This window comes from Gracilinanus agilis, chromosome 2, assembly GCF_016433145.1.
Source record: "Gracilinanus agilis isolate LMUSP501 chromosome 2, AgileGrace, whole genome shotgun sequence".
NCBI lineage: Eukaryota > Metazoa > Chordata > Mammalia > Didelphimorphia > Didelphidae > Gracilinanus > Gracilinanus agilis.
In genome coordinates, this window is record NC_058131.1 from 437,828,201 (window position 1) to 437,854,174 (window position 25,974).

Consider the following 25,974-nt stretch of genomic DNA (forward strand, 5'->3'; position numbering starts at 1 on the left):
CTAATTACATGCCTTTCAAATGGGAAATGACAAAACAAGTTATGTCATTTGAATGTAATGAAGTATTAATATAGTATAAGAAATAACAAAAAGGATGGAGTCAGAGAAACTAGGAAGATTTGTATAAACTGAGGTGAGCAGAACCAGAAGCATAATTTATAGAGACTATAATTTTGTGAGGAAAAAACACCAAAGAACTATGATCAGTAAAATTACCAATTATAATCCCAGAAGATTGTGTGTCAGCTATACTTTTCCTCCCAGAAGTGAGAGATTAGAGTATAAAATGAGATAAACATTTTCAGACATATCCAGTGTACCAGTTTGTTTTGCATATGCTTTTTTTTTTTTTTTTTTGCTACAGCAAAGGGCTTTTATTTTTAGAGGAAGAGTTGGGGATTATAGTGAAAGTCATGATAATAATACAAAAAAGGAACAATAGAAATAAAAGAATATCAGTGAATTACTTTTTTTAAGTAGCAGAAGAAAAATACAAACCAGAAGAGCAGTGAACTGTTAGATGGATATTTTAAAATTCTAATTTCATATTTATTAAGCACCTGATGCATGCAGTTTTTGACATGAGGTGTGTTTCTACTCCTTCACCAAGGAAAGATCAGCAGCTACTATACCCAGTATCAGATCACCCTCTCTCTGCCTACTCCTGGTTCATTCCCTTCCCAGAATTCCCCTCTGCTTGTCAGCCCCATCTCTTCCTTTACCTTCTCTGCACCTATCCCCAGGTACCACATTGTTATGGGGGTGGGCATCATTAATAGGAATTTCTTCATCTCCCACTGTTTCTTTAGGAGACAATATCTGACAGGTTAGGAGTTTTGTAATATCTCCTGCTGTCTCTTTAAGAGGCAGAGCAGATAGCTCTCGCCCTCCATCACTTTAAGAGAGCCTCCATAAAAGAGGAAAAGGCAGTTAAGAAAACACTCCACTTTCTCTGGCTTCCTTGGGAACAGGGCTGCTGGGTCATCCTCTCAGACAAAGAAGATCTGATAGTGACTTTTGAGACAGTTACTTTTGAGAGTTTGAGATTCACATATGAATTTAAGAAAGTCTGATTTACTGAGAGCTTTCTCCGCAGTTTCTTGAGAGAGAAGAAGTTGTCAGAGGGCCTTGTCTCCTCTGACTTCGCAGAAAGAATTGCTGCATCAGTTTCTCTGTGAAGAGAATCTGACAGTTTGACTTCATATATTACTTTAAGGAGTTCATTATCAGTTTAATATTCATCAATATTAAGATAGGGAATTTAATATAAGATTAGACAGAGTGGGCCAGATTTAGGCCTGCTTTGCAGACAAGAAGAAACTGCTTTCTTTGAAGTTTTAGGTTTTATTAGATATTGTAGTATAGTGATATAAATTTAGATCTATATTCTCTATTTTCCTACCTCCCATTTCCTATCCCTACTTCTCCTCAGAATAAACATTTTTGGTGGTGTACCAAAGTGCTTCTGGCCTTCTATCCACCACCTACAAAATAGTTTTTAACAATAACAGCTTTAGTTTTAACAATAACATCATCATAACTTATTTGTCACCCTCCAGATTTGAACGATTGCTTCCCTGACCCATGTCACAATGGAGGCCACTGCATTGACTTGGTGAATGATTTCTACTGTGAATGCAGAGATGGTTGGAAAGGCAAGACATGCCACTCACGTAAGTTTAGTTTTCTTAACCCTATGCCTTCCCTGTTCCTTATTTTCCCTACTTAGTCAGCTTCTAAATCTCAAAGTTTAGAAAATAAACTTTTGATCAGAATGTGTAAGAATTGGCTTTTATTTGACCTTTTTTGAAAGTTCCCTTTCATGGATATGTAGGGGCAGACAAATGGTGCCTGATTTCCTTTGCCTCTGAGCCAGGGGAGACAGCTGAAATGTGGCTTTCATAACTTCCAGGACCAAAAGAAAGCCCATTTACTGCCAGTTATTTGTCTGTACTACGGCCAGACTGTCTCTTTAAAATTCACAGAAATGATATAAATATCAATTTCAGAAAACACTTATCTCTGAATTTGCTGATGGTTCCATTTTCACATTTAGAGATTCATCCTTCCAAATCCACCTCTGATGCCTGACTTTAAGTCTTAAAGTAGCCATTTCTCTCTTCTACAAATCATCCTCAACTACTCTAGAATCATTCTCTGTCACTGTGTAGCCTGCCCTCACTAATGTGTAGGTGTAGAATCAAGACAGGTCACATACAAGCTTTTTCAAATGGCTTTTTTATTCTTAAGCCTTTCTGATTTCCATGGTTTTTAGTATGCTTCCATACACAGATTCGTTAGTAAACTCTGTGATTGTCATATGAGACCCTGTTTTTGAAAGGAAGCTCGGGCTGTTGGCAAGGAGAGGTGAAACTTCAGTGTCCTAAAAAAGATTACCTGAGCCTCCAAACTAGTTGTAACTACAAGGCTAGATATTTCACCTCATCTTTACCACAACTTCAGAAAATCACTTTGGTTGTAAGAAGAACTATGTGAGATGATGTGGATGGCTCAGTGCAGCCTGGATCCCATTTTAACAATCAAATATGATTAGGAATCTCTCCCTCTAATCTAGAGAAAAGTCCAGGCTAAATTCTGGGGTTGCCCTTAGGTCACAGACCAGGTTTTCAGCCCTCTGGTGGCATGGTAGTGCTAAGCAGCTAATGTTTGTTCCCAGGTGAGTACCAGTGTGATGCTAACACATGCAGCAACGGTGGCACGTGCTACGACAGTGGAGACACTTTCCAGTGCATGTGTCCCCCAGAATGGAAGGGCAGCACCTGTAACACAGGTACTTGGACCTGGGTGGGATGGAGTAGGCAAACCTTGATGGGGAGCAATATAGGCAGGCTTGGCTTCAAGATCCTTATTTATGTGAATATAGTATTTAGGGTAAGTAAAGACTGTAGAGATCAAGCCTAATTCTTTTATTTTGTAGAGGAGGAAACTGAGGCCATAGAAGGGAAGGGATTTATCCAAATCCAGAACTGAAATCCACATCTCTCCACCCCAAATCTATTACTCTTTTTCCCTTCTTTCTTTCTTTTTTCCTTCTTTCTTTCTTTCTTTCTTGCTTGCTTGCTTGCTTGACTGATGATTTCATTGATGATGTGAGGAGCATCTTCAGTTGATGCAGATTGGCAAACCTTCCACACGTTAGAATCTCAGAGAACCATCCTAAGCTCTGAGAGGTTGTTACCTGGCCAGTGATATGCCAAAATGGCATATCCAAGCCTATGGGCTTGGAGCCAGGTCTTATGGATGTCAAGGTGGCTCTATATCACTGCCACATTAAGTCTCTCTCCTTCCACAGTACTATACTATTATTCCTTTTCCCTCATCTTCCTCACTCTCTATCTTGTATGCATCTTTGAGAAGACCTTTGCCTTCTCAGAACTTTTTTCCTCTGACCCCCTCAGTGCCTATAGTTTGGAAATTAAATCTGGTCAATATTCTCCTTCAGTGTCTTTCAAAACCCAGTGCCTTTTTCAAAATCCTGCTCAAATCCCACCTGCTTTAGGAAGCCTTTCTTGATTACTCTAGATCATACTGGTCTCTCCCTTATAAGCTTCTGAGAGTAATTCTGAACCACATAATTCAATATTTAATGATATCCTCCCTTCTTTCCTTCTTCGTGAGTTGGTCCTAAAAGCACAAACTCTCAGAGCTAAAAGGGACTGAAGCAACCTATCACTGGAACTGTCACTTCTCTTCTAGACTGGGTTTCCCAATCCCTGTCCTTAGATTGAGTCTAAACTTTTCTAGTCCATCTCCTTAATGTTCTCATAACAGGATTTCCTCAGCCAAAATATGAGGGCCAAAAAAAGTGGGAGGGTGGGGGTGGAGTAACAATACTCAGGTAGTTTCTTAAAGCAGTGTAGTATGGTGGATAGAGCACTGGAATTGAAGTCAGGCAATTCAGATCCCATCTCAGAAGCTTCTTAGTTGGTTGACTACCCAACTTACTTGGCCCCATGGGCCTATCAATTAACTTATCAATCCTCTTATCCAATTTAACCAGTCTTCCACAAAGTAGGAAAATTAATGTTTGCACTACTCACGTCACAGGGTAGTTGTGAGGGAAGTTACATGGCAAATCTTAAATTGATGTATAAAATGGTGGTCTCGTAATTCCTTCTTTGCCTTCCCACTCCACCATAGCTGAGCAAGATCCAGGTATACAAGGAGGCCATGTACCCTGTGTGAACTGAGCTGATTTAAGGTGCAGCAAAGATCCTAGGCTTTGAATATTTAAAGCTGGAAAGGGACCTTAAGTCCCTGACTCCTTGATTTTTAAAGATGAGAAAATGGAAAGAAAGCCCTTTGCTACCAAGGTTTTAAGGTGGGCTCTATGACTATCTCCCTGCCTCCTTTTCCAGGTGAATATGGCAAAATCACATTCTTCTCTTATCTTATATCTTATCAATTCCCCACCCCAAGAGGATGCATAGGTCTGGAAAGTAGTAATGTCTAGTTCTACTGCTCTAAATGTGGCCAGGAAGAAAGAGCAATGGATTTGGAGTCAGGACCTGGTTTGAAATCCTATTTCTTCTACTATTATATGTGTGACCTTGAACAGATATCTTGTCTTATATGAGATTTAGTTGCTTCATCTGTGAAATAGATCAATGATCTTTAAGGTCCCTTTTAATTATAAATCCCTAGAAACTCTATGTGTGATCTGGAATAAAGTGTGACAGGGCTGGGCAGATCAGGTGGATGTGAGGGTCCCTGTGGCCCCCTTCTTTTCAGGAAACTGAAATGTTTCTTCCCTCATAGCCAGGAATAGCAGCTGTCTCCTGAACCCATGCATGAATGGCGGCACGTGTGTGGGTAGTGGTGATTCCTTTTCCTGCATCTGCAAAGATGGTTGGGAAGGCCGCACATGTACCCAAAGTAAGTCCAAACTATTTTTTGTTCTTCTTTCATATATCTTCTCCCTCCATATCATTTCACCACTTTGGTCCCTACACTGAATAGAGGAGGAGAGCACACACCAACCACCTCTAGGGAAAAAATCCCCTAACTTAAGTTAGATTAAATTTTGATATTTTTTCCACCCTCACCCACAGTACACTTTGAAATCTGGTTGCATGAAGTCAAGGAAAGCTGTTGGGACTCCTAATCTCTTTTCCAGGGAGGGATACCCTGGATATTATCCTTGTTTCCTCTAGAATTTGGGTCATTGATTGAGAGGCTTTGACTCTTCAAAAACTTATCTCTGTCCCCCAAAACACACCATATGCCTAACCAACTTCCATGAATTTCCCCAGAATCTGACATCATTCTCTGTAAAAGTACCCTCTAGCTTTCTTACTAAATTCTAAGAACCAGTTGTGGCTTTTTGACTACCTCTAGCCCTTTGCTCCCGCTTAGGTGATGGAAGCAGTGAATTGATAGAATAAAAAGATAGTGGTCCAACAAAGGCATATGTATTCAGGAGGACAGAGGGGAACAGAGCAAGATACAGATAATAAAGATGATGAGTACCTTTTATGGGGAGCTCTAAAAGATCTATACCTTTCTTCAATTTGAAGACAGAAGCCTCTGGGGGTGGAGGTAGGGGACCTGAGGTCTGACTCATCCATCTGGATTTAGTTTTGCTTTCCATTTCTTTCATTCCATTAACTCCTGGCAACCAAATCTAGAAGAGACCACTTCCTTCTAGATTTATGCTAATCTCTCTTTCCTATTTTCTCACAGCCAAAGGCCCCAATCCTTTTGGTGGAATTTCACTTCTTTGCTTGGGTTATTCTTCAGTTTAGGTGCTAGACACTAACATAATATCCCTGGAATGTAATTCCTAATACCAGGAACAGTGAGAATCCATCCTGTGGCCCTGGCACTTGGTATAGATTTACTTCCATTTAGTGGAAAGGACCATAGAGGGGACATAGTTTAGTCTTTTCTGTATTTGAACAAGAATCCCTTCTGCAGCATACTCAACAAATGTTCATCTAGCATCTACCTGAAGATCTCAACTAGGGAAAAGCTCATTTCCACCACAAGCATTTCATTCAACTTTTAAATAGTCCTGCTTTATTAGAAAGTTTCCCTTATTCTCACTGAATATACTAGAGTAGTGTGCCAGGGGCTCCCTTGCTTCACAAGCAAGACTTTAGGAACCTTAATAAAGACCCTTAGGTCCTTGAGGGAAGGAATTTCCAATCTTTCAGGGTGCCATTGCTGAACACAAATCATTGTTTGTAGAAAGATCTCAGTATTTTGTGACTGCTCTGTCCCATAACTCGAGCTCCCTCAATGCTAAAGAAACCAGTCTCTCACTTCTCTCTCCTTTTTTTTTATCTCTCTCTCTCTCTCACTCTCAGATACAAATGACTGCAACCCTCACCCATGGTGAGTATCCTAGGGTTGGCCTTTGGGGAGGTGAATCTTTAGGGAAAGTATACCTACCTCCATTGGGTAGGGGATTAACCCAGAGTCATTAGTCAAGAGCCCTCCTTGAACAAGGGTTTCCCCAGCAGAGCAGATCTAGGGTCCTCTGCTCACAGGGGAATGTATGTGGCTTAATTAACACAGGCTTAATTAGAAAGAATGCTGACATGGTGGTTTATTATAAGGAGAAGTATCCAAGAACGAATACTATTGGATGAACAATGAATGGAGACTAGAAATTTTCAAGTGAGGGACAGGATAAGAAGCAAGTGTTTTTGGGAGGAAGGACCTGGAGTTTGTGGACCCTGCTGCCTCAGGACTGGATTGATGCTTATGGAGTTGGGGATTCTGTTTTGCAGTTACAATGGAGGCATCTGTGTTGATGGAGTGAATTGGTTTCGTTGTAATTGTGCTCCAGGGTTTGCTGGTCCTGACTGCCGAATCAGTAAGTAGAAAGGCATAAACAGGGTATGTGGGGATATTGGCCTGGGGGGGGGGAGTCAGGGGGATGGCATGTCTGGGTCAGGGATGACAGACAGAAAGATTCCCTTCCTGAATGGGCTATCTCTTTTTCCCTTTCTGGGCTTTAATTTCTTTTTCCAGGTGCTTTTAAGATCCTTTTCAACTCTGAAATCTGCTCCATAATAGAGGGTTTGACAAGTCTTAGTCCCTTTGATCATTGCAAAGTGGCAAAGAGCTCACTGTTAGAAAGACTAGAGGCTGGGGGCAACTGGATAGCTCAGTGGATTGAGAGCCAGGCCTATAGACAGGAGGTCCTGGGTTCAAATCTGGCCTCAGATACTTCCTAGCTGTTTGACCCTGGGCAAGAACCGATGGGGCAAGTAACCCCCATTGCCTAGCCCTTAAGGACCACTCTTCTGCCATTGAATCAATACACAGTATTGATTCTAAGATGGAAGGTATGGGTTTAAAAGAAAAGATAGACAGACAGACTAGAGGTCTAAGCTCTAGACCTGGTTGTTCTGGATTTCTTTTTATTCCTCTGAAAAAGAATGGAATTGCACTCAATGACCTCTAAATACTGTAGCAATGTGGTAGCTTCCTTTAATGGTACCTGCCCACAGTGGGGATCAGGGAATATTTATATAATCAGTCTTCCCTTTTGTGCCTTGTTTTATGGTTGACAAAAGTTTCACCACATCCACACATCAACCCCTTATGGAGTGGCAAGGCAGTGATGATTATTATTATTCCTATTTTTAAGATGAGGAAACAGACTTGGAAAAATGTCTTGATCACAAGTCCCCACCACCTTGTAAATGGTGATCACAGGATTCTCACTTAGGGTCCAGGACATAATATATTATAGCTTGCTAGAATTAGAAGGAACTCCAGAGCTGTCTTCATCCAGTCCTTTTATTTTACACATGAGGAATCTGAGGCCCAAAGAGAAAGATCATGTCCCAGGTTACATATAGTAAATTAATAGAAGACCAGGGCTGACACTTTTGATGATATAATAGGATTTGGAGCCCAGAGACCTGGTCAGAATCTTGCTTTGTGACCCAAGAAAACTAATTTCCTCTCTCTGGGCCTGTTTCCTTTTCTCCGAAATGAGGGAGAGTTGCATTAGATGATTTCTAAATGACATTGGCTTCCTATTCCTCACACATCCATTTGCTCAACTCTGGGCATTTTCACTGACTGTCCCCCGTGCTTTGAATGCTCTTCCTCCTTATCTCTGTTTCTTGATTTCCCTGGCTTCCTTCTAATCCCACCTAAAATCCTACCTCCAGAATGTCTTTGCTCATCCCCCCTTAATTTTAGTGCCTTCTGTTGATATTTTCCAACTTATCGTATCTGTATCTTACTTGTTCATAGTTACTTTCATTTGTCTCTCCTGTAAGAGAACAGATTTTGACTTTTTTTGCATCTTGTTTTTCACATTGTGCTTGGCCTATAACAAGAGCTTAATAAATATTTTCTGAATAATGTTTATTAACAAAGTACCTTCTAGACTTACATCTTATGATCCCGATTCCCAGTTTTTTTTTTTTTACTGCCCTATAAACTTATTGATGAATGTGATTGCAAACGGTTCTTCAGGCACAAAGGTAGCAGGCAGCCCATGTTCTGTGGCCCTTAGAGGAGGCTATATGTCCTTGGAGCTGTGGTCTGGCTCCCATATGCACACAAGACCCTACCTGACCCACTCATTTGCAGCAAGTTTCCCCCTCCTTCCTTGGGTTGGTGTGTCTAAGACTGGGGGCTTAAGGCTGGGCTCATTCTCCTTGGGGCTGGAGATGCTGCTTCCCTTGGTGAGTGTAGAAAGTACGAGGCCAGATGGAAAAGGAGAGAGTAAAGGCTCAGACAGGCAGATCCTGCATTATTAAAAGAAGAGGCCAAGTTACTACTGACAAGACCTGTCAGAGCTGTGTATTTTAAAGTCTTTCACTGCATCCAGAAAACCTGAGAGGTGAAGGGTCCTTAGATGTAATCCAGTTCCCGTTCCCTCACTGTACTGCTTCTGGTCCCATGGCAGAGCCCAGGGCTCTCGATATTTGCCAGGGCTCTGCTACATCCCACAGTGATGCAGTATGAGGACAGAAGGCCCATGGCTTCTGACCCCAGAACTCTACTGCTTCTAGGATGAGAATCAGACCCTCCCCATCAATTCCCCCCACTTTTCTTGGGAAATGACTAGGTCCTGTGTAACTGTCCGTGGGGTCTGACTTCCCTTGATGTTAATCTTCGCTCTTTCTGACTCTGCCTCAGATTGGACAGTTGTTCCTATGGGTAAGTCACTCCATCTTCCTGACTCCAATTCATTTCCGAAATGAGCATCATACTTCTGCCACTTACCATCTCTCTCTCTCTCAACTCCTACCTCCTACTTTCCAGGATTGTTTTGAGAAAAGTGCTTTGTAAACTGCTCTAGAAATGAGAATGAATTGTTTTATTTGTCTTGCAGACATTGATGAATGCCAGTCCTCCCCATGTGCATACGGGGCCACATGTGTGGATGAAATAAATGGGTACCAGTGCATCTGTCCCCCTGGGAGAGCTGGCCAGAGATGCCAGGAAGGTAATTATTCAGACTGCAAAGCCAGGGTTAGATAGCCCTGGAGAGAACTAGGTTCAGAAGATGGCGGGTGTGAGGTTGAGAGGGACAGCTTTCTTGCACTATGATTTTGCTGGCCTTTGACTAGAATTAAGATACAGGAAAGGTATGGTCTTCATTTTGCTTTTCAGTGACATTTTTAACAAACGTTTAAGTTGAACATAAATGTATATTTGTTTTCCTCCCTTCTCAGTGATTGGCTTTGGGAAATCCTGCTGGTCTCAGGGCATGCCGTTCCCACATGGCAGCAAGTGGACCGAGGAGTGTAACACATGCCACTGCGTGGATGGCCGCACAGACTGCAGCACAGTAAGGAGGGTCCTGGATAGGCGGCAGCTCCCAGACCTGCTCCTCTGTCGTAGGGCCACATAGCCTTAGAAAATGGGAGGAGGGAGCTGAGATCACCCAGTTCATCCCCTTCTCTTTTATAGCTAAGAAAAACATGACACGGAGATTGTTACTTGTCCAAGGTTCAATGATAAGGCTGGGTCTGAAGCTCGGGCCTCTTTAGTTCTAATTCTAGGCTCTTTTTGCCAAACCTCGCTAGGTTCTGAGGCAAGTAGACTTATAAAGCACCTACATGTGACAAGTTAAATGAGGCTTTCTTAGAAATGATCTAACTAGGCTAATGTCCTCACTTTATAGTTAGAGGAAAAGAAACCCAAAGCAGAGAAGTTACTTGTAACAGTACCGAGACTCAAGACCAAGTGCCCCAGCTCAAGATCCTGGTCTGTCCACTGTCTGCTGTACTGTGTAGGGATGGATGGAGAGAAGAGGAAGCTGGAGGGAAGGGCAGGTCTCTTAGGTTGCTGGATAAATAGTTTTCAGCTTAGCTAGTCCATAGGGTCATAGACTCCTCACTCCCCCCAGGGCTCTAAAGACTTGGCATGAAGTGAATGTAGAGTCAGAATAGTTTGGCCAGAACCTTGTCTAGGGCAAAGTATCCACCATAATGTTCGAATAAGGACTACTATTATGAATATGATACTATTACTACTATTGCTACTACTACTACCACCAGCCACCACTCTCCTGATAGCTAGCCCTCTACATAAGAGCTTCAAAATTTGAAAAGTACTTTTCTATGTATTACTTCATTTGACCCTCACAATAACCCTGCATGGTAACTACAAAACTAAAAGGAAAAATAATCCACCCTCAGATGGAGTCCAACAGGTTTGGAATGTCGTTCTTGTATTTGCCTATTAGGATAGCTGCAAGCCCCTAGGAAAGTCTCTCTCAGAAAGCCTTCAAGACTTAATCTCTCTAGGTCAATGGCAACCTTTTTGGCCATGAGAGCCATAAACGCCTGCGGAAGGAGGAGGATGGAGGCGGAAGATGCTGGAATATGGGGGGGGGGGCTGAAGGGCCCCCTGGGGCACATCCTGGGGCTCTGCCTGGACTGGCAGGTCGGGAGGTGGAGCCAGATATGGCTCAAGAGCCAACCCCTGCTCTAGGCCTTAGTAAAATGAGATTAGACCTAATGGTCTTTAAGACCTATCCCAGTCCTAAATCCTAGTATAATGAGCTCTTAGCTATAGCCACTTAATTTAAGCATCATTCCATTAGATCTCACTGATAAAAAAGGAATAGAGATCTCCTAAGAAGGACCTGGGAATTATTTTAATCCTTTGCTTCTAAAGAAGACCCCAATAATGATGTGTGTGTGTGTGTGTGTGTGTGTGTGTGTGTGTGTGTATGTGTGTGTGTGTTTCTCCCTTCAGGTATGGTGTGGGAGAAAACCCTGTCTATTACCCAGACACCCAGACTACACAGAGGATCAATGTCCACGAGGCCAAGACTGCCTAGAGAGAGCCTACCCCAAATGCCTTCAGCCTCCTTGTGCAGCCTGGGGGGAGTGCAGTCCAGTGGAACCCCTTGTCCCCAGCATACTATGTCAGCCTAATTCTGGACATCTGGGAAATAACTGTGCCAAGATCACACTCATCTTTAACCGGGACAAAGTCCCCCAGGTGAGGATACCTTACCCATCTAGACCTGATCCAGTTTTGAACAGTCCATGGGAAGAGGCAGTTAGGGTCTTTTTCAGTCTCAAAGAATCACAACCTTCTTGACTAGGATGCTTCTAATGACAGAGTTCATTAAGTTATATGGCAGTACTTTCCATTTTGGATAGATAGGTTATTAAGAAGGTTCTCCTTACTTTAAGTTGAAATCTGCTTCTATATACCACCCATTGCCTCTAATCCTGTCCTTTGAGTTCAAACAGAATAAATTTAATTTTTCTTTCTTTGGAAGGCTTTCTAAGATTTAAAGAAATGGACTGAGTAAATCATAGGACCCAGGTTGGATGTTCTAACCTATTTCAGAGTTAAACTTTTCCAATCCCTTCAGGTGTTCATATTCTCTCAAAGTCAAGTTGTGAATAGGTAGGTATACATGAGATAGTATTTACTCTTTAGCTTTTGGGGCCTCCTATTTCAAATGGCTTTTATTAGTTGAGCCCTTAGAAAATGTGAGATCTTTAGAGAAAAGAGAAAAGACTGGCATTATGTTCATCCTCTAGTTAGCAAATGGAAAATTTGGTTTTGTTGCTACCTTTTTTTCCCATTTGAGAATTTCTTCCTAGGACTTGGGGAAAGAAAGAAATAACCATCTTAACATTTTCCACTTTGCTACTTTTTCAATATGAGAAAAATAATAGCTCCCATTTCTATGATACTTGATTGTTTACAGAGCCTTTTTCTCATAACTGGGAAGTGTGGACACAAAGATTATTGTCCTTATTTTTACATTGAGACTCAGAATGGGAAAGTAATTTGCTCATCCTCTGGCTGAGAAGCTAGAATTGAATTCAAGTCTTCTCCAAAAGTTAGGTCTCTTTCCATTGTCTTACTTGCTTTCTTCTTGTTCCTTTCTCTTAATATGTGTATCACTAATACATCAGTACAGTACTTCATAGTTATGAGGATCCGGGCAATAATGAGAGGAAATCTGAGAGAATGATTTTAGAGATGAGGAAATTAAGTAGTGAGTTAGTGACAGTCAGAATTAGAACCCAGAACTCCTTATATACTATCTTAATATATGCACCATATACCACAGAACACAGAATCCTCATTGATTAGGGTGGATTTCACTAATATATAATTTGGGACCAAGAGCCCTAAGAGCTGATGTTGCCCTTTGTTCTTTGTGGAGCAAAGATTAAACCCATTAGAGCAGTTATGGGCAAACTTTTTAAAGAGGGGGCCAAAGGAAAGGAAATGCTCATCTGTCAGACAGTTTCTAAGGCAAGTCTTTCAAAGCTTCATTATATTGTATCCTACTTATTGTATTCGTCATATTAGGAATAATGTCCTGTGGCTGGATAGAACATTTCAGGGGGCCATAGTTTGCCCATCACTGCTAGAGTATAAAAAAGATTGTAGGAGAAATGTCTAACTACCAAAGGAAACAAATCACTTCCCAGCATTTTAGCAGTGTTTGCGCCATCTCAGAAGCAGAAGTCAGTGCTGCTTATGTCTAGTATAAAATTGATGATGATTCACTTATATCTCTTCATTAAAGCAGGACCTCTGTTGGAAAGCACTGAGCTAGGTGACTGACTTGCCTATGTAGCACAGGTTGAGACATTTATTAGAAAGCAGTTTGTAATTCAGACTGATTACCTTGCTGAAACCTCTCTTAATTAGCCTACAATAGTGAAATTTTGCTGACTGTAGAAGTGTGTGTGTATATATTTATATATTATATATATGTGTGTTTGTATGTATATATATATATATACATACAAATCAGGATTTTAAATATATATATATATATATATATATTTAAAATCCTGATTTGTCCTCAAAGAGAAAAAAAAACATTCAGGTGGCAGCCAAATGTGTTCAGAATGTTAGCTCTGCTTATGTACATCAAACTCCCACCTACAGCAACTGATGGAACTGCCATTCCCAGAACTGGAAGGGACCTCATGGGCTACTTCTTAGGTAGCTACTACCATACCTAGTCGATGTTCATTCAGCTTCTTCTTTAAGGAATCCAGAGATAGGGACCCTCTTAAGACAGCAGGAGGGCAGTTGTTTTGGCAGAGGGCCTAGATTCAAATCCTGCTTCTAATTGTCCACTGCATGGGTGACCTTGGGCAAGTCATTTAACTTCCCAGGGTCTTAGCTTCTCAACAGTAAAATGAAGAAACAGCTGAATACAGTGAATAGAATGCCAGACCTAGAGTCTTCTTCCAGAGTTCAAATGACACACATTACCTATATGACCCTGGACAAGCCACTTACCCCTGAATACCTCAGTTTCCTAATCTGAAAAATGAGCTAGAGAAATGGCAGACAACTCCACTGTCTTTACCAAGAAAATCAGAATCCCAAAAGGTGTCATAAGAGTTGGATACAACTGAAAAACGATTGAACCACAACAAAAATGAACTAGTTGGACTAGATATAACTAAGATTTTTCATTGTTAGGATTTGTTCTTCATATTGAACCAAAATCTGCTTTCCTGAAACTTCTCTGCCTGTAGAGTCATTGCCTTTCTTTCCATATGGGTGGAGGCCATGTATTATGGCAAGCCGCCACTTCTCTCCCCTCCTGTGCCTGACACGTCACCTTCCACCCTTAATGAGCACCTGTTTTGTCCAGCATCTGCTGGGCAGCGGTGGGGCCGTTCAGGGGTAATCAGTGTTTATTAGATGAGAAGAGGGCCCGTATTCCCTATCCTTAAGGAACTCCCAGCCCAGGGAGGAGCACAGAGTAGATGCTTATTGTACCAGCATGAGCAGATTACAAAAATAGCTCGTGCTTCTGAAAAGTTCTACGTGAACATACTATTTTGGAAATGGAGTCACTGATCTAGACTTTTGCATATCTTGTTGGAGCCCCTTATTCCAGGTGTTTCTAATGTTAAAGGTCATTCCGTACATCTCTTCCTTTGGAGAAGAGGAAACTGGCTGTCCTAGATAAGAGAAGCAATTTACCTGAAGTGACCCAGGCAGTAAATAACTCCTCAGCATGTAACATAGCTCTGTGTCTCCATTCCCGCTTCTCCCAGCCTCATTGTCAAATCCTCGGAGACACGAGATTCCCAACATCGTGCGTGGATGCCGTGTCTGTCTTCCCATCCTTTCCATCCTAGACTTTGGGTGGTCAGAGAGAGGGAAGGGCGTATGTGTAACTGTGGATGCCTGGGGACTGTTTTATAATCAAGTCTATTAGCAGAATGGAAATCTCTTTTTCTCTCCTCCCCGACTCTCTTCTTTCTGACCCCTAGGGTACCACCGTGGGAGCCATCTGCTCAGGGATCCGCTACCTGCCAGCTACCCGGGCAGTGGCACGGGAGGGCCTGCTGGTTCTGCTGTGTGACCTGTCAGCCTCCACAGAGAATGCTGTGGAAGTTGCCATTGTGAGTTCCCTGGGACCTGGAGGGAGGGAACAATGCAGAGGCTCCTAGAGCTGATGTGGGAAGACGCTTGCCTTGACTTTGGAGCTTTCTGCTCTCCTGAGTTACGGCGTCCTGAAATGACCATGAGTCTGTCTGTCTGTCTGGGAGTTAGGAAAGGTAGGAGGTATGCGGGGTGAGGAGATGAGGTCAATGTCCTCATAAAATCGAAGCTCATGCATTTAGTTAATAAATATTTAAGTATTTGCTATCTACTGTGCTTGATACTGTAAGAGGTTTAAAGTTTACATAAAACATGTTGCTTCCCAGGAAGTTTTATAGTCCACTAGAGGAAGAAAATACATACACAATATTAAATTGTTATGTCAGAGAAGTTTAAAGTTCAATATGAGGTTGAGAAAGGTCATTACTAATGAAAATCAGGAAAGGCTTTCTGGAGAAGGGAGCATTTGAGAATGGTTTAAACAGTTAGGAATTCAACAGAAGAATCTTGAATTAAGTATATAAAACAGCTTGAGCACAGAGGTGGAGAAATGGAGGTTGTTTTTAAAGAGCTAAGAATAAACTGTTTGAGCTTAAGTATAAGATCATAAATATAGAGGTTATCTATTTACATCTATATTCATATATATCTATATCTATATACCTAACTATATATAAATCTATATATCTAACTATATATAAATAGATATAGATAGATAGATAGATAGATAGATAGGGCACCATTTTACAGATGAGAAATCTGTGGCCCATACAAATTAAGTGATCCTTTGACTCTAAATCAGGGCTTTTTATTGCATTATGCCAACTCCTCAAAGAGTGTGGATAAGAGAAAACAAACACAGGCTTGAAATGTAGGTGATGCTAATAGAGCACTTTGCCTTTTAAAACGAATATGGCCTTTATTCAATAGATTATTGAGAACTACTAAAGATTTTTTTCAGCAAACTGATGTGACCAGATCTTTGCATGGGGAAGATTGGTCTAACTGTAGTAGTGAATTTGAAATTAAGATTAATTAATTTTGAATTGAAGAATTGAAATTAAATGTTAGGAAAGCTATTACAGTAGGTTAGGTGGATGGTAACAGGGGCTAGAAAACTTGTATAAGGCTGTGATTGGGAAAGATTTTCTGAAGGTAGAATTCAAGTAGCTGAGGATCAGAGATGAGAGAGAAGGAATAATCAGAAATAAAGATTTTGAACAGGAGACCGTACAAGTAGTGCCACAGAGTAGCATTAACCTCAGAACAACAAAGGAAGTGGTATTGGTATAAATACCCGATTCCACCAGCTTTGACTACTACTCCCACTATCCAACCATGATTAAGTCAACTCTGGAAATGAAGACTTTCAGGTACCCTAAAAATAGTTATTTTTTATCTGGACATCTGAAACAGTAGAGCTATCCTTCTCTTCCCAAAAGAGATGGGACAGCCTGGTGGCCTGTGGCAAGTTCTCCTTTTATAGGAAGAAAAAAAAAAAAAGAATACTAGATCTCAAAGAAAACATTTTGAGGGCAAGAGGATTTAAAATTGTAACAACTGCCTCAGACCCTTATAGAGATGACCCAAAACTCTGTTATGGCTAGCAAGTTGCATTGATAGCATAAGCACCTATGCATTTTGCAGAGCTTTGTATAGGATTTTCTGATGCAATTATAAAATTTTAGTTAAAAAAGAATTGATCAGACAGCAGGTCCTTCCCATGTTCATCTCAGAACTGTTTTGATCCTTAGTAAGATAAGAAAAAACATAAGCCCCTATTTGGAGGCAATAAAGATCATAGATTTTAATAAGTCTGCCGACAATAAAGATCTTTTGTGGCTTGAATGGGCTGAGTTAGAGACTTTGTTTTTAAAAACACCACCAGATTCCTGTTCTTGGTATCAAAAGGTTAAATGACATCCTCTCTCTGTTCCACAGTCCTTCAGCCCACCCCGGGATGAGCCAGATAACACCCTCATCCAGAATGCTGCAAATACCATCGTCAGTGCTCTAACTAAGCCAGAGAATAGCACAGTGCTGCTTGCTGTTACTGAGGTCAAAGTGGAGACTGTGGTCACGGGGAACTCCTCCACAGGTGAATCTGGTTGTGGGTGGGAAGAGTACTTCTGGAAACTCTTCTTTCAGACATTCAGTAGCTGTCCCACATGGCAGTGATTCTCTGGGTGCTGGTGAGGTGGCAGGATCTGTGGCTCAACTCAGGATAAACATCAGGCTTGCCATGAATTGGTGAGCAAAAAAAGCAGCCTTGCCTTCCCCCATACCTTGAAGATCTTTCAGATTTGAGAGCTTTTCTGGGACCTACTGAAAAAGGGGAACAGAATCACAGAATTTAGGATGCAAGAAATCATATAGTTCAGCATGCAAATGACCAAGAATCCCCTCCAGTGACAAGTCTTTATTTTTTTTGAACACCCGGAATGAAGGAGAACCTACTACATCCAAAGTTAACCCATTTTAAATTTGGATAGCTTTACCTTTTAGAAAGTTTTTCTTTACACCAAGAGCAAGTATGCTTCTCTTCAGTTTCTACCTCTTGTTTCTAATTTGATTTCTTCTGGAGCTAGTCTAGTTTCTTTTCTACATGAAATCCCTTTAGATATTTGAAGACAGCTATTATTCAACACACACTCAACACAACTTCTCTTCTCCATGATAAAAAAAATTTTGAATCTTTCAAACAGTTTTCCTATGGTATCTTGAGACCATTACCATTCTGATCGTCCCCTTCTGGAGTTCATCCAGCTTCTTAGTGGGGCTAATATATGACACCTAGAACTGAAAAAAGTATTCCTAATATGGTCTCTATGCATATATGGATAAAATAGGAGTATCACCTTCTTTATTCTGGTCATCATTCTCTTTTTAACTTCCATGTCACACTGTTGACTCATAGTATAAATAGATAGATATAGATATAGATATATAGATATATTCCAATAAAATCCCCAAAGGCCTTTCAAATAAAATGCTAGGAAGAACTACCAGTTGTTTTCCCATATTATACTTCTCCAAGTTGCACTTATCTTGATTATATTTCATCTTATGGACTTGGCCCAGTGATTTTTAGACTATTGATATATTTCTAGATCCAACTATCATCTAGCATGTTAGCTATCTCACTTTATGTCTTCTAGAAATTTGATAAGTATACCTTCTGTGACTTTATCCATGTTATTTATAAAAATCTTCAGTAGCACAGACCTAAGAGCATCATTCTACTATAGACCTCCTTCCAAGGTATTATCAAATCATTAATGATGATTCAGACTCTTCATTCAAGCAAGTTAAGCTCTACTTAGATATTCTGTCATCTAACTCACATATTTCCATATTGTCACCAGAAATAGTATTTAATTCAATTTAGTAAGAATTTTGCCCATTTTGTGACGTATGTAACTTTGTCAAATGTTTTGACTGAATATAGGTTAAACTATGCCAATAGCATTCCTCTAGTCTAGCAACTCTATCAAAGAGGAAATGAAGTTAATGTGGCATGATAAAATGAATTCATCAATAATTGCTAGATCCCATTATACCTCTACTTATCTTGGATTTCAATTCTGTTAGCCATTTTTACTCTTCTCATTGCCAAGAGCATTCACCCTGGTATCATAGACCAAAAAAGCAAAATAAGAGTTGAATTGTTTTGCTTTCTCCCTAACAGCTGTTATTATTCATCCAATCCACCTGAGCAATCATACTTTTCTGTTCTTTTTCCTAGCACAGATTTATGGGTAGGGATTTGGTGGAGAAGAGAGGGCTCTATTTGTTATCCTCAGTAGCATTCATTTGAGCTTTACCATTCCTGACACTTCTTTTAAGACTATGTCACATGTCTTCTCTTCATTTTCTATTAGCTGCCATGGCTTCCATTTGTTTTATTTGTTGTTTTATTTTTTCATTTATTTTTCCTGTCTTAAGTGGGTTGATGAATTGCCTGTGGATCCATATCATTCTCTTTAGATCTTCACAGGCATCATTTGGGTTTTTCAGGGTTTTTTTTTTTTTTAGAATTTCATCTATAAGCTCAATGAAACTATGAGCTGTGCCCTGCAGGATTACCCAAGTTGAAGATAGTGTCACTGTCATAGTGGATAGCTATGACAAAAGATAGTAACAGTAGAGAAGGAAATGGCAAATTGCTTTAGAATCTTTGCCAAGAAAACTTCATGGATGAAAAGGTCATGGACAGAAAGACAGACACTATTGAATAACTGAACAACAATTATCTTTTGAATTGTGAATTTTTCATTAATTCAAAACAAGAATTTATTAACTGCTCTGTTTTGGGAAAGGAGGAGAAATAAGGAGAGAGGGAAGTAAGAAGAAGAATGAAGATATGCGGAAGGGTAGAAACAACCCTACAGGAAAACTTTGGATGATTGGGGTCCCCATCATTTTTTATCAAGCCAAATTCGTTGTCTGTTTCCTAGTTATGTCCAAGCGAAATGTAGTATACTCTTGCAACAGTGTTGGTTTTTTTTCTCTTTCTCCCATTAATTTACCTTCACCCAAATTTCTCCAACAGGTTTCTCTTATTTAGTTTCTGGATTTCCTCCCATAAATTTATCTTCCTAATGAACAAGGCAACTTCATCCCTTTCTTTTTTACCCATCCTGTATATTTGTAATATGCTATGCCCTTACAGAGTCATATTCTAGTCATATATCTTATCCCAGCAAATATCTCTGTGGTGTGGTTAAATTTGCCTCCTTTCTTTAAAGTCTCTTTTTCACATTGCTGTACTTTGTGCATTGGTGCAAAGAGATCTGAGACCATGAATTTTACCACAAGCTCCTTTCTTGGATTTTGGCCCCTGTGAATTACTGGACTCCTCTGTTACTGTGTTATAGTTCTTTTTTATAATATCTTTTCTTATTCTTTCTCCTAATAAAGTCCTTTTGATTAGATTTTCAAGACTCCAAACATACAATTTCTCCTCCACCAAGCTTTATTAGGTGCATTCTTTCTCTGGCTTAAAAAAAATCCATTAATCCTATTTTTATACCATGATCTAGAAATGTCCTCTTAATACATACCATCTCTTTAACAAATAGTTCACTTCCAAAATCTGCTAAATTCTCTACCTTAAAATAGGTAGCAGTATTAAAGCATCACCCCAAGTTCTTTAGGCTTTTTTGAATTAAAAAAGGCTTCATAATCCCTAGCAAAGTTTTCTCTAGATTTCTTCTGGAAATAACATTTCTCTCAAATAAATCACCAGAAGAAGAAGAAGAATAGTCATCAGATTTGACAAAGGATTGGGAGATTCTCCATCATATATTTTAAGTCCTTACTGAAGAAAGACAGCAGATCTTTTTATTTTCAGTATCTTATCTAAAAACAGCTCCCTGCATACCTTCATCAGGGAAGCTTCAATTACCATTATTCAGTCCATACCTTACTCCATGGTTATTCTTCTGATGAAACTTAATTTTTTTGGAGCACAAGATTCATGCAGAAGGGATCTTGGTTCCTTTTATTGAGTCTCAACTTATTATTTAGCTCTAAATGTTCTCCTCCATGCCATATTCTTCTACCTGCAACTTCCTGATGGTGGACAGCATATCTTTCTGCTTTTTCAACTAACTTTTTTTCTTCTTTTTCACCTTAGAACCTTAGAGTCAGCTAAGTGTTACAATGGATGGAGTACTAGACCTGGAGTCAGGACTGGAGTTCAAATCCAGCCTCAGACATGTAGTAACTGGGCAAATCACTTTGACTTCTGTCTGCTTCAGTTTCCTCATCTGTAATATAGGAATAATGACAGCACCTAATATATATATATATATATAACTAGAGGGGGGGAAAAGGAGATAATATTAAGAAAAATGGGATGGAGTAAATTTATATTCCATAAAGAAGCACATGGGGTGAACAAGGGAAAAGATCAATATACTGGAAGGGTAAAGAGGTTGGAGAGAGGAAATACTTAATATTTAAGCGCAATGAAATTAACTTAAAGAGGGAAGAATAATCAGATCCATTGGGGCAGAGAATTGATTCACATCCTATAGAGAAGTTGAAGGGTAACAAAAGGACTGGTGAGGAGGGAAGCAACACTAGGGAGGGAAAAGGCAGGGGGGTGGGGTGTAACTTAAAAAGACCTTAAAGAAGAATAAACGGGGACTAAGAATGGAGAGGGGAGAAAGGGAAATACAATAAGGGAGGGGATCAGGGGAAATGATTAAAAATAAAACACTGGTATAGAAGGAAATAGAGAAAGAAGAAAGGGTAGGACAAGGAGAGAGAATCAAAGCGTCTGGGAATACACAGTTGATAATTATAATCCTGAATGTGAATGGGATGAACTCGCCCATAAAATGGAAGCAAATAGCAGAGTGGATTAGAAACCAAAATCCTACCATATGTTGTCTACAAGAAACACACATGAGACAGGCAGACATACATAAAGTAAAAATAAAAGACTGGAGCAAAATCTATTTGGCTTCAACTCAGAAAAAAAAGGCAGGAGTTGCAATCATGATTTCTGACAGAGCCAAAGTAAAAATAGATCTGTTGTGAGGACCAAATGAAAAAACATCTGTAAGATGTTTTTCTAACCTTCAAGTTCTACATAAATACTAGCTATTATTATTGCTTAAAGCCCTTTTTCCAGTTTTTGAAGACACACTTCATTCTCCATTTTAGCCTGGAAAGTGGTTGAGATTTTCTTCAATCCTGTTACCTTCTCTTGAATTTTGAACAAGATAGCACTTATTTGGCTATTGTAAAAAACAAAGAGCAACACCTTTTCCCTTAATTCCACTACTCTGTTTATTGTTATGTTACATGTTAATATGTATATTATATTATATATCTAAGACTGTGGGTCACATACAGGAAATGAGTCTTTCATTATTTTTGTGATCTCCCAGAAAGGTTGACATATTTAGGTTTAGTGGGGATCGTGTATAAAAAAGGGGTGTTAAGAGCCAATTTGGGGGATGCTTGACCAGGTGGTAGGAAGGACATTGAAAGGTTTAGTCAGGGCTAATCCTCAGGCCCTAACAGAATTATTAGATCTTCAGGGGATAGTACTAGCCTGTAGCCACAAATCCTGACTCTAAGTGTTTTTTTTCTTCCCTTTATTGTCCAGATTATCTAGTTCCCATCCTCTGTGGGGTCTTCAGCATCATGTGGCTGACATGTATCATTATCTGTGTGTGGTGGACTCGAAAGAGAAGAAAAGAGAGGGAGAGAAGCCGACTTCCCAGAGAGGAGAGTGTGAACAATCAGTGGGCTACCCTGAACTCCATCAGGAACCCTATAGACAAACCATACAGTAATAAAGACATTTATTATGAATGCAAAAACTTTATTTCTCCTCCTAAGAGAACTCATGATGAGGTGGAGGAGTATGTAGAATATGAGGAAGAGGAGGAAGAAGAGGAAGAGGAGGAGGAAGAGAGAGAGGTCATCGAGGTAGAAAAGTTCCTTTCTCAAAAACTTCAAAAGCCTCCACTCACCAAAGGACCAGGGGACCTCAAGGAGAGCCCCCTTGGAAAGTGGGCACATCCAGGAGCAAGCCACAAAGTAGATAACAGATCTCTCAAGAATGTGAATGACTATGAAGATGGAAAAGATTAGCCCTGAAGAGCTGGGGAGCCAAAGTCCCCTCTACTTCCTGGCTCAGCAGGGGCAAGGCAGGGGGAGAAAGGGGAACTCTCCATTCTGCATCAAGAACCAACATATCTGGAGTCAAATGTAATGTTTATAATTTCTTTATTTTGTGTAAAAAAAAGTTTATTTTCTATGTTTCTTTAGTCTTGTATAAATTATTCAATGACCATCAGGTGAAAAACAACTGAGTATTCTTTAATAGTTGCTATTTTTGTAAAGTTATAAAACACTGTGTGGCAGAGGAGAAACAAAACGGTATCTGTATTTTCGCTATTTTGTGTAAAGTTTATTATAAGAGATTGTACACTGTTTACAGAATCTTTTTTTTATTCCTTGATCTGATTGAATGGTGGCTCCCAAGCCCCCTGACTGAGGACCCTGTGGGACCTGTTTGCCAATACCCCGAGCCTGGCGGCTCCTGGCGGCTCAATGACTGCACTTGCAACTGTGCCCAGCTGCTTCCCCAATCCTGTAGATCTGCCTTATACTTCATAGCTGGAACAAAGCTATAGAAGTCTTTCAACTGTGGTTCAAAACGTGGCCTTTCTGTCTCTTACTCTTTTTTTGCTCTCAAGTCCTTTAGGATCGCAGTATTGAAGCATGGGACAAGTGCCTTGAGATAAACTTTTCTATAGCAACTGTCAGAAACTGCCATCTCATCATCCACCCACCTGGCAAACTCGGGCCAGGCCCAGCCCTACCTGCTCCTTTTCTGCTCTGATTGTGAACATGTGCGTCTGTACATATGTACATATTAAATGAATCACTCTGTATATTTGATTTAATAACTTAAAATATTTCAGTCTCCCTTTAAAAAAAAAAGTTGACGTCATTCCTTCTTAATTTGTGCTGCAGGCAGGAAGATGTAGTTTACGGGAATTTTCCAGGTCCCTGGATAAGGGAAGCCGGAAAGGGTAGAATGAGCAGGACAGGATTGTTAAGGCTAAGACAGGCCTGCCTCACATTAGACCTTGTCGGGTCAGGGTGACCCAGCAGTGATGTGTAAATAGATCCAGCAATGATTGTTTGCCCCACTTTTAATGACCTGAGGCTCCCCAAAACATGCAAGACACCCTGTCTGCAGATGGTATGTATATGTGTGTGTGTCTGTGTGTGTGTGAAAGAGAGAGAGAGAGAGAGAGAGAGAGAGAGAGAGAGATGGGTTCCTTTGTGAATCTTAATTACACATGGTATTAATGGACTTTTTTGGCATTTTAAAAACAGGCCCGATGAAGGGAACAATGACCTTTTCTCCTCTGTTCACAGCTTAGTTAATGGTGGTTCCATGACACAGCACTGGTCATCAGAGCTCCCGAGGCACCGGAACACCATTAGAAAGCCTGCGTGGTTTGGTTTGGTTTGGTTTGGTTTGGTTTGGTTTGGTTTGGTTTGGTTTGGTTTGGTTAGGACCTCCATTTCCACCTCCATTTATTGCTATTAGATGGGCACGCTATGTAAAGCTTCCTTTTTCATTACTAGGAAGATGCGGTGCTCTCTTGCCATTAGTTGGGGTAGGCAGTGGATGGGAGGGGTAGGGGAGAGAACTATCGGAATGGCGAGCACCTCAGCCAATGAGCAGTGTAAACGTGATTGTTTGGAAACTCTAATTACTGTATACATTAAATCCAGGAGTGGTGTGCAGGATCCTCTGTTCAGTACATTTTGTTTGTTTCTTAACTTTCAGAAAAACTATTTATTAAAACATTTTATAACAATGTCTGGGATTCTTGTACTTGAATGTCTTGTGTTTCTTGCCAACATAGCATTTGGAAAGAAAGCTCTATATATGTGGCTTTGGGGACTGGACTCTGGTGCTGGTTTCCATCTTTGCTGCCATGTTACACCCCCTGGGCCCTCCACAGGGATGTATTGTTCTTCCCTTCCAACTGTGGTCACTCTGGGGTCTGGAGTTTGTTGACTTAAAATATCTCCATAAATATAAATGGTCATATCCAGTCCCATAGTGGATACTATATAATGAGAAGGTGTCTGGACTTGGATGGGACATTTGTGTTCAAGTCCTGGCTTTAGTACTACTCATCTGCCCTGGGGCAATTTACTTCTATTGCCGAGGCTTTTATTTCTCTTTGGACCAAGTTCAATCACACAATCAACAAGAATCCATAGACCTACCTTATACATTAAGTACATCTATATATGAGGTACTCTGAGGCCTGGGAATACAAGAAAAGAATAGAAATAGCCCTTTCCCTCAAGGGAAAGTTGCAACAAGAGATACAATTTACACATAAGTATACACCAAAAGCAAATGGCAATACAGGGAAGCTAGTACCAGGGGGATTAACTTGATGTGGAAGATGCCACATGAGGATAGTTTTGAAGGAACAAAGGCATTCTCAGGGGGGAGGTGAGACGAGAGGTTTGGGGTTGGAGAAACATCAATGAGAAATGACGTTTTCCCCCACTTTGGCTGTACCATAGGAAGGAGAATGTCATAAGAATGGAAACGGTAGTTGGGGGCCTGATCATGAAGAGCTTTAAAAGCTAAACAGAGGAGCTTATATTTGATCTTAAAGGCAATAGGGAACAACTGAATTTAGAGTAGGGGAATAACGTCATCAAACCTGTACTTTAAGAAAATTAATTTGAGCCAATGGAATTGACTAAGTAATAGGATCAGATGCCCTTCAGGAAAATCACTTTGGCATCTGGGTAGATGATGAATTGGTGAGGGGAGAGATGAAGTAGACCAGTTAGGAACAGATGAATGCCTGAACTAGGATGACCTTGTAAGCAGAAAGAAGAGGATGGATATAACAGATCATAAAGGTAGAAATGACAAGATTTGTCAATTGATTGAACGTGGAGGGTGAAAGAGTGAAAAATTGGGAATTGATGCAAGGTCATAAACTTAGATTACTAGAAAGATGGTGTCCTTGACAGAAATATGGAAGGTTAGAGAGAACTTTTAGAAACTTTTAGGAAGGCATGAGTTCAGTTTTGGATGTGTTGATGCCAAGGGACATCCAGTTTGAAACAGCCTATAGGCAATTACAGATATACAGCTGAAGTTTAGAGAAACATTTGGAACTAAATATGTACATTTGGGAATCATCTGCATAGAGGTGATGAATCCCTGGGATCTTTGGAGGTCACCAAATGAAAGTTGTAGGAAGGAGATGAGGGCTCAGAAAAGATTCTAGGGGTACACCCATAAAAGGCATAATATGAAAGATGGATCACCAAAAGAAACAACACAAAAAACAAGAACCAAGAGAAGGGTCATGAGAACCAAGAGGAAGCAATATCCAGGAGATGGTTAGGGGTCAGTTGCTGCAGAAAGGTAGAGAAAGATGGGACAGGGAAAAGGCATCAGATTTGGCTAATAGGGATCATCGATAACCTTGGAGAGAGTAATTTCAGGTAGATGGCAAGTTCAGAAGGCAGATTGCAAATGTTAAAAAATAAAGGAGAGGAAAGGGAAGGAGAAGTGTGTGTGTGTATGTATACATATATATATATATATAT

The 25,974-nt window shown here is 40.3% G+C and overlaps 1 protein-coding gene across 1 annotated transcript in view; it reads left to right on the plus strand.

Moving 5' to 3' along the window:
* The window catches only part of JAG2 (jagged canonical Notch ligand 2), a 148,596-nt gene extending 124,394 nt beyond the window's left edge, over positions 1-24,202 (plus strand). The window contains exons 16-26 of the mRNA XM_044664728.1: positions 1,560-1,673; positions 2,678-2,791; positions 4,780-4,896; positions 6,330-6,357; positions 6,756-6,841; positions 9,329-9,442; positions 9,672-9,787; positions 11,203-11,451; positions 14,727-14,858; positions 16,780-16,936; positions 21,962-24,202. Coding sequence (XP_044520663.1) covers positions 1,560-1,673; positions 2,678-2,791; positions 4,780-4,896; positions 6,330-6,357; positions 6,756-6,841; positions 9,329-9,442; positions 9,672-9,787; positions 11,203-11,451; positions 14,727-14,858; positions 16,780-16,936; positions 21,962-22,452 — 1,718 coding nt within the window. The 3' untranslated portion in view covers positions 22,453-24,202. The remainder of the gene's footprint in view (positions 1-1,559; positions 1,674-2,677; positions 2,792-4,779; positions 4,897-6,329; positions 6,358-6,755; positions 6,842-9,328; positions 9,443-9,671; positions 9,788-11,202; positions 11,452-14,726; positions 14,859-16,779; positions 16,937-21,961) is intronic.
* Positions 24,203-25,974: the final 1,772 nt, after the last annotated feature.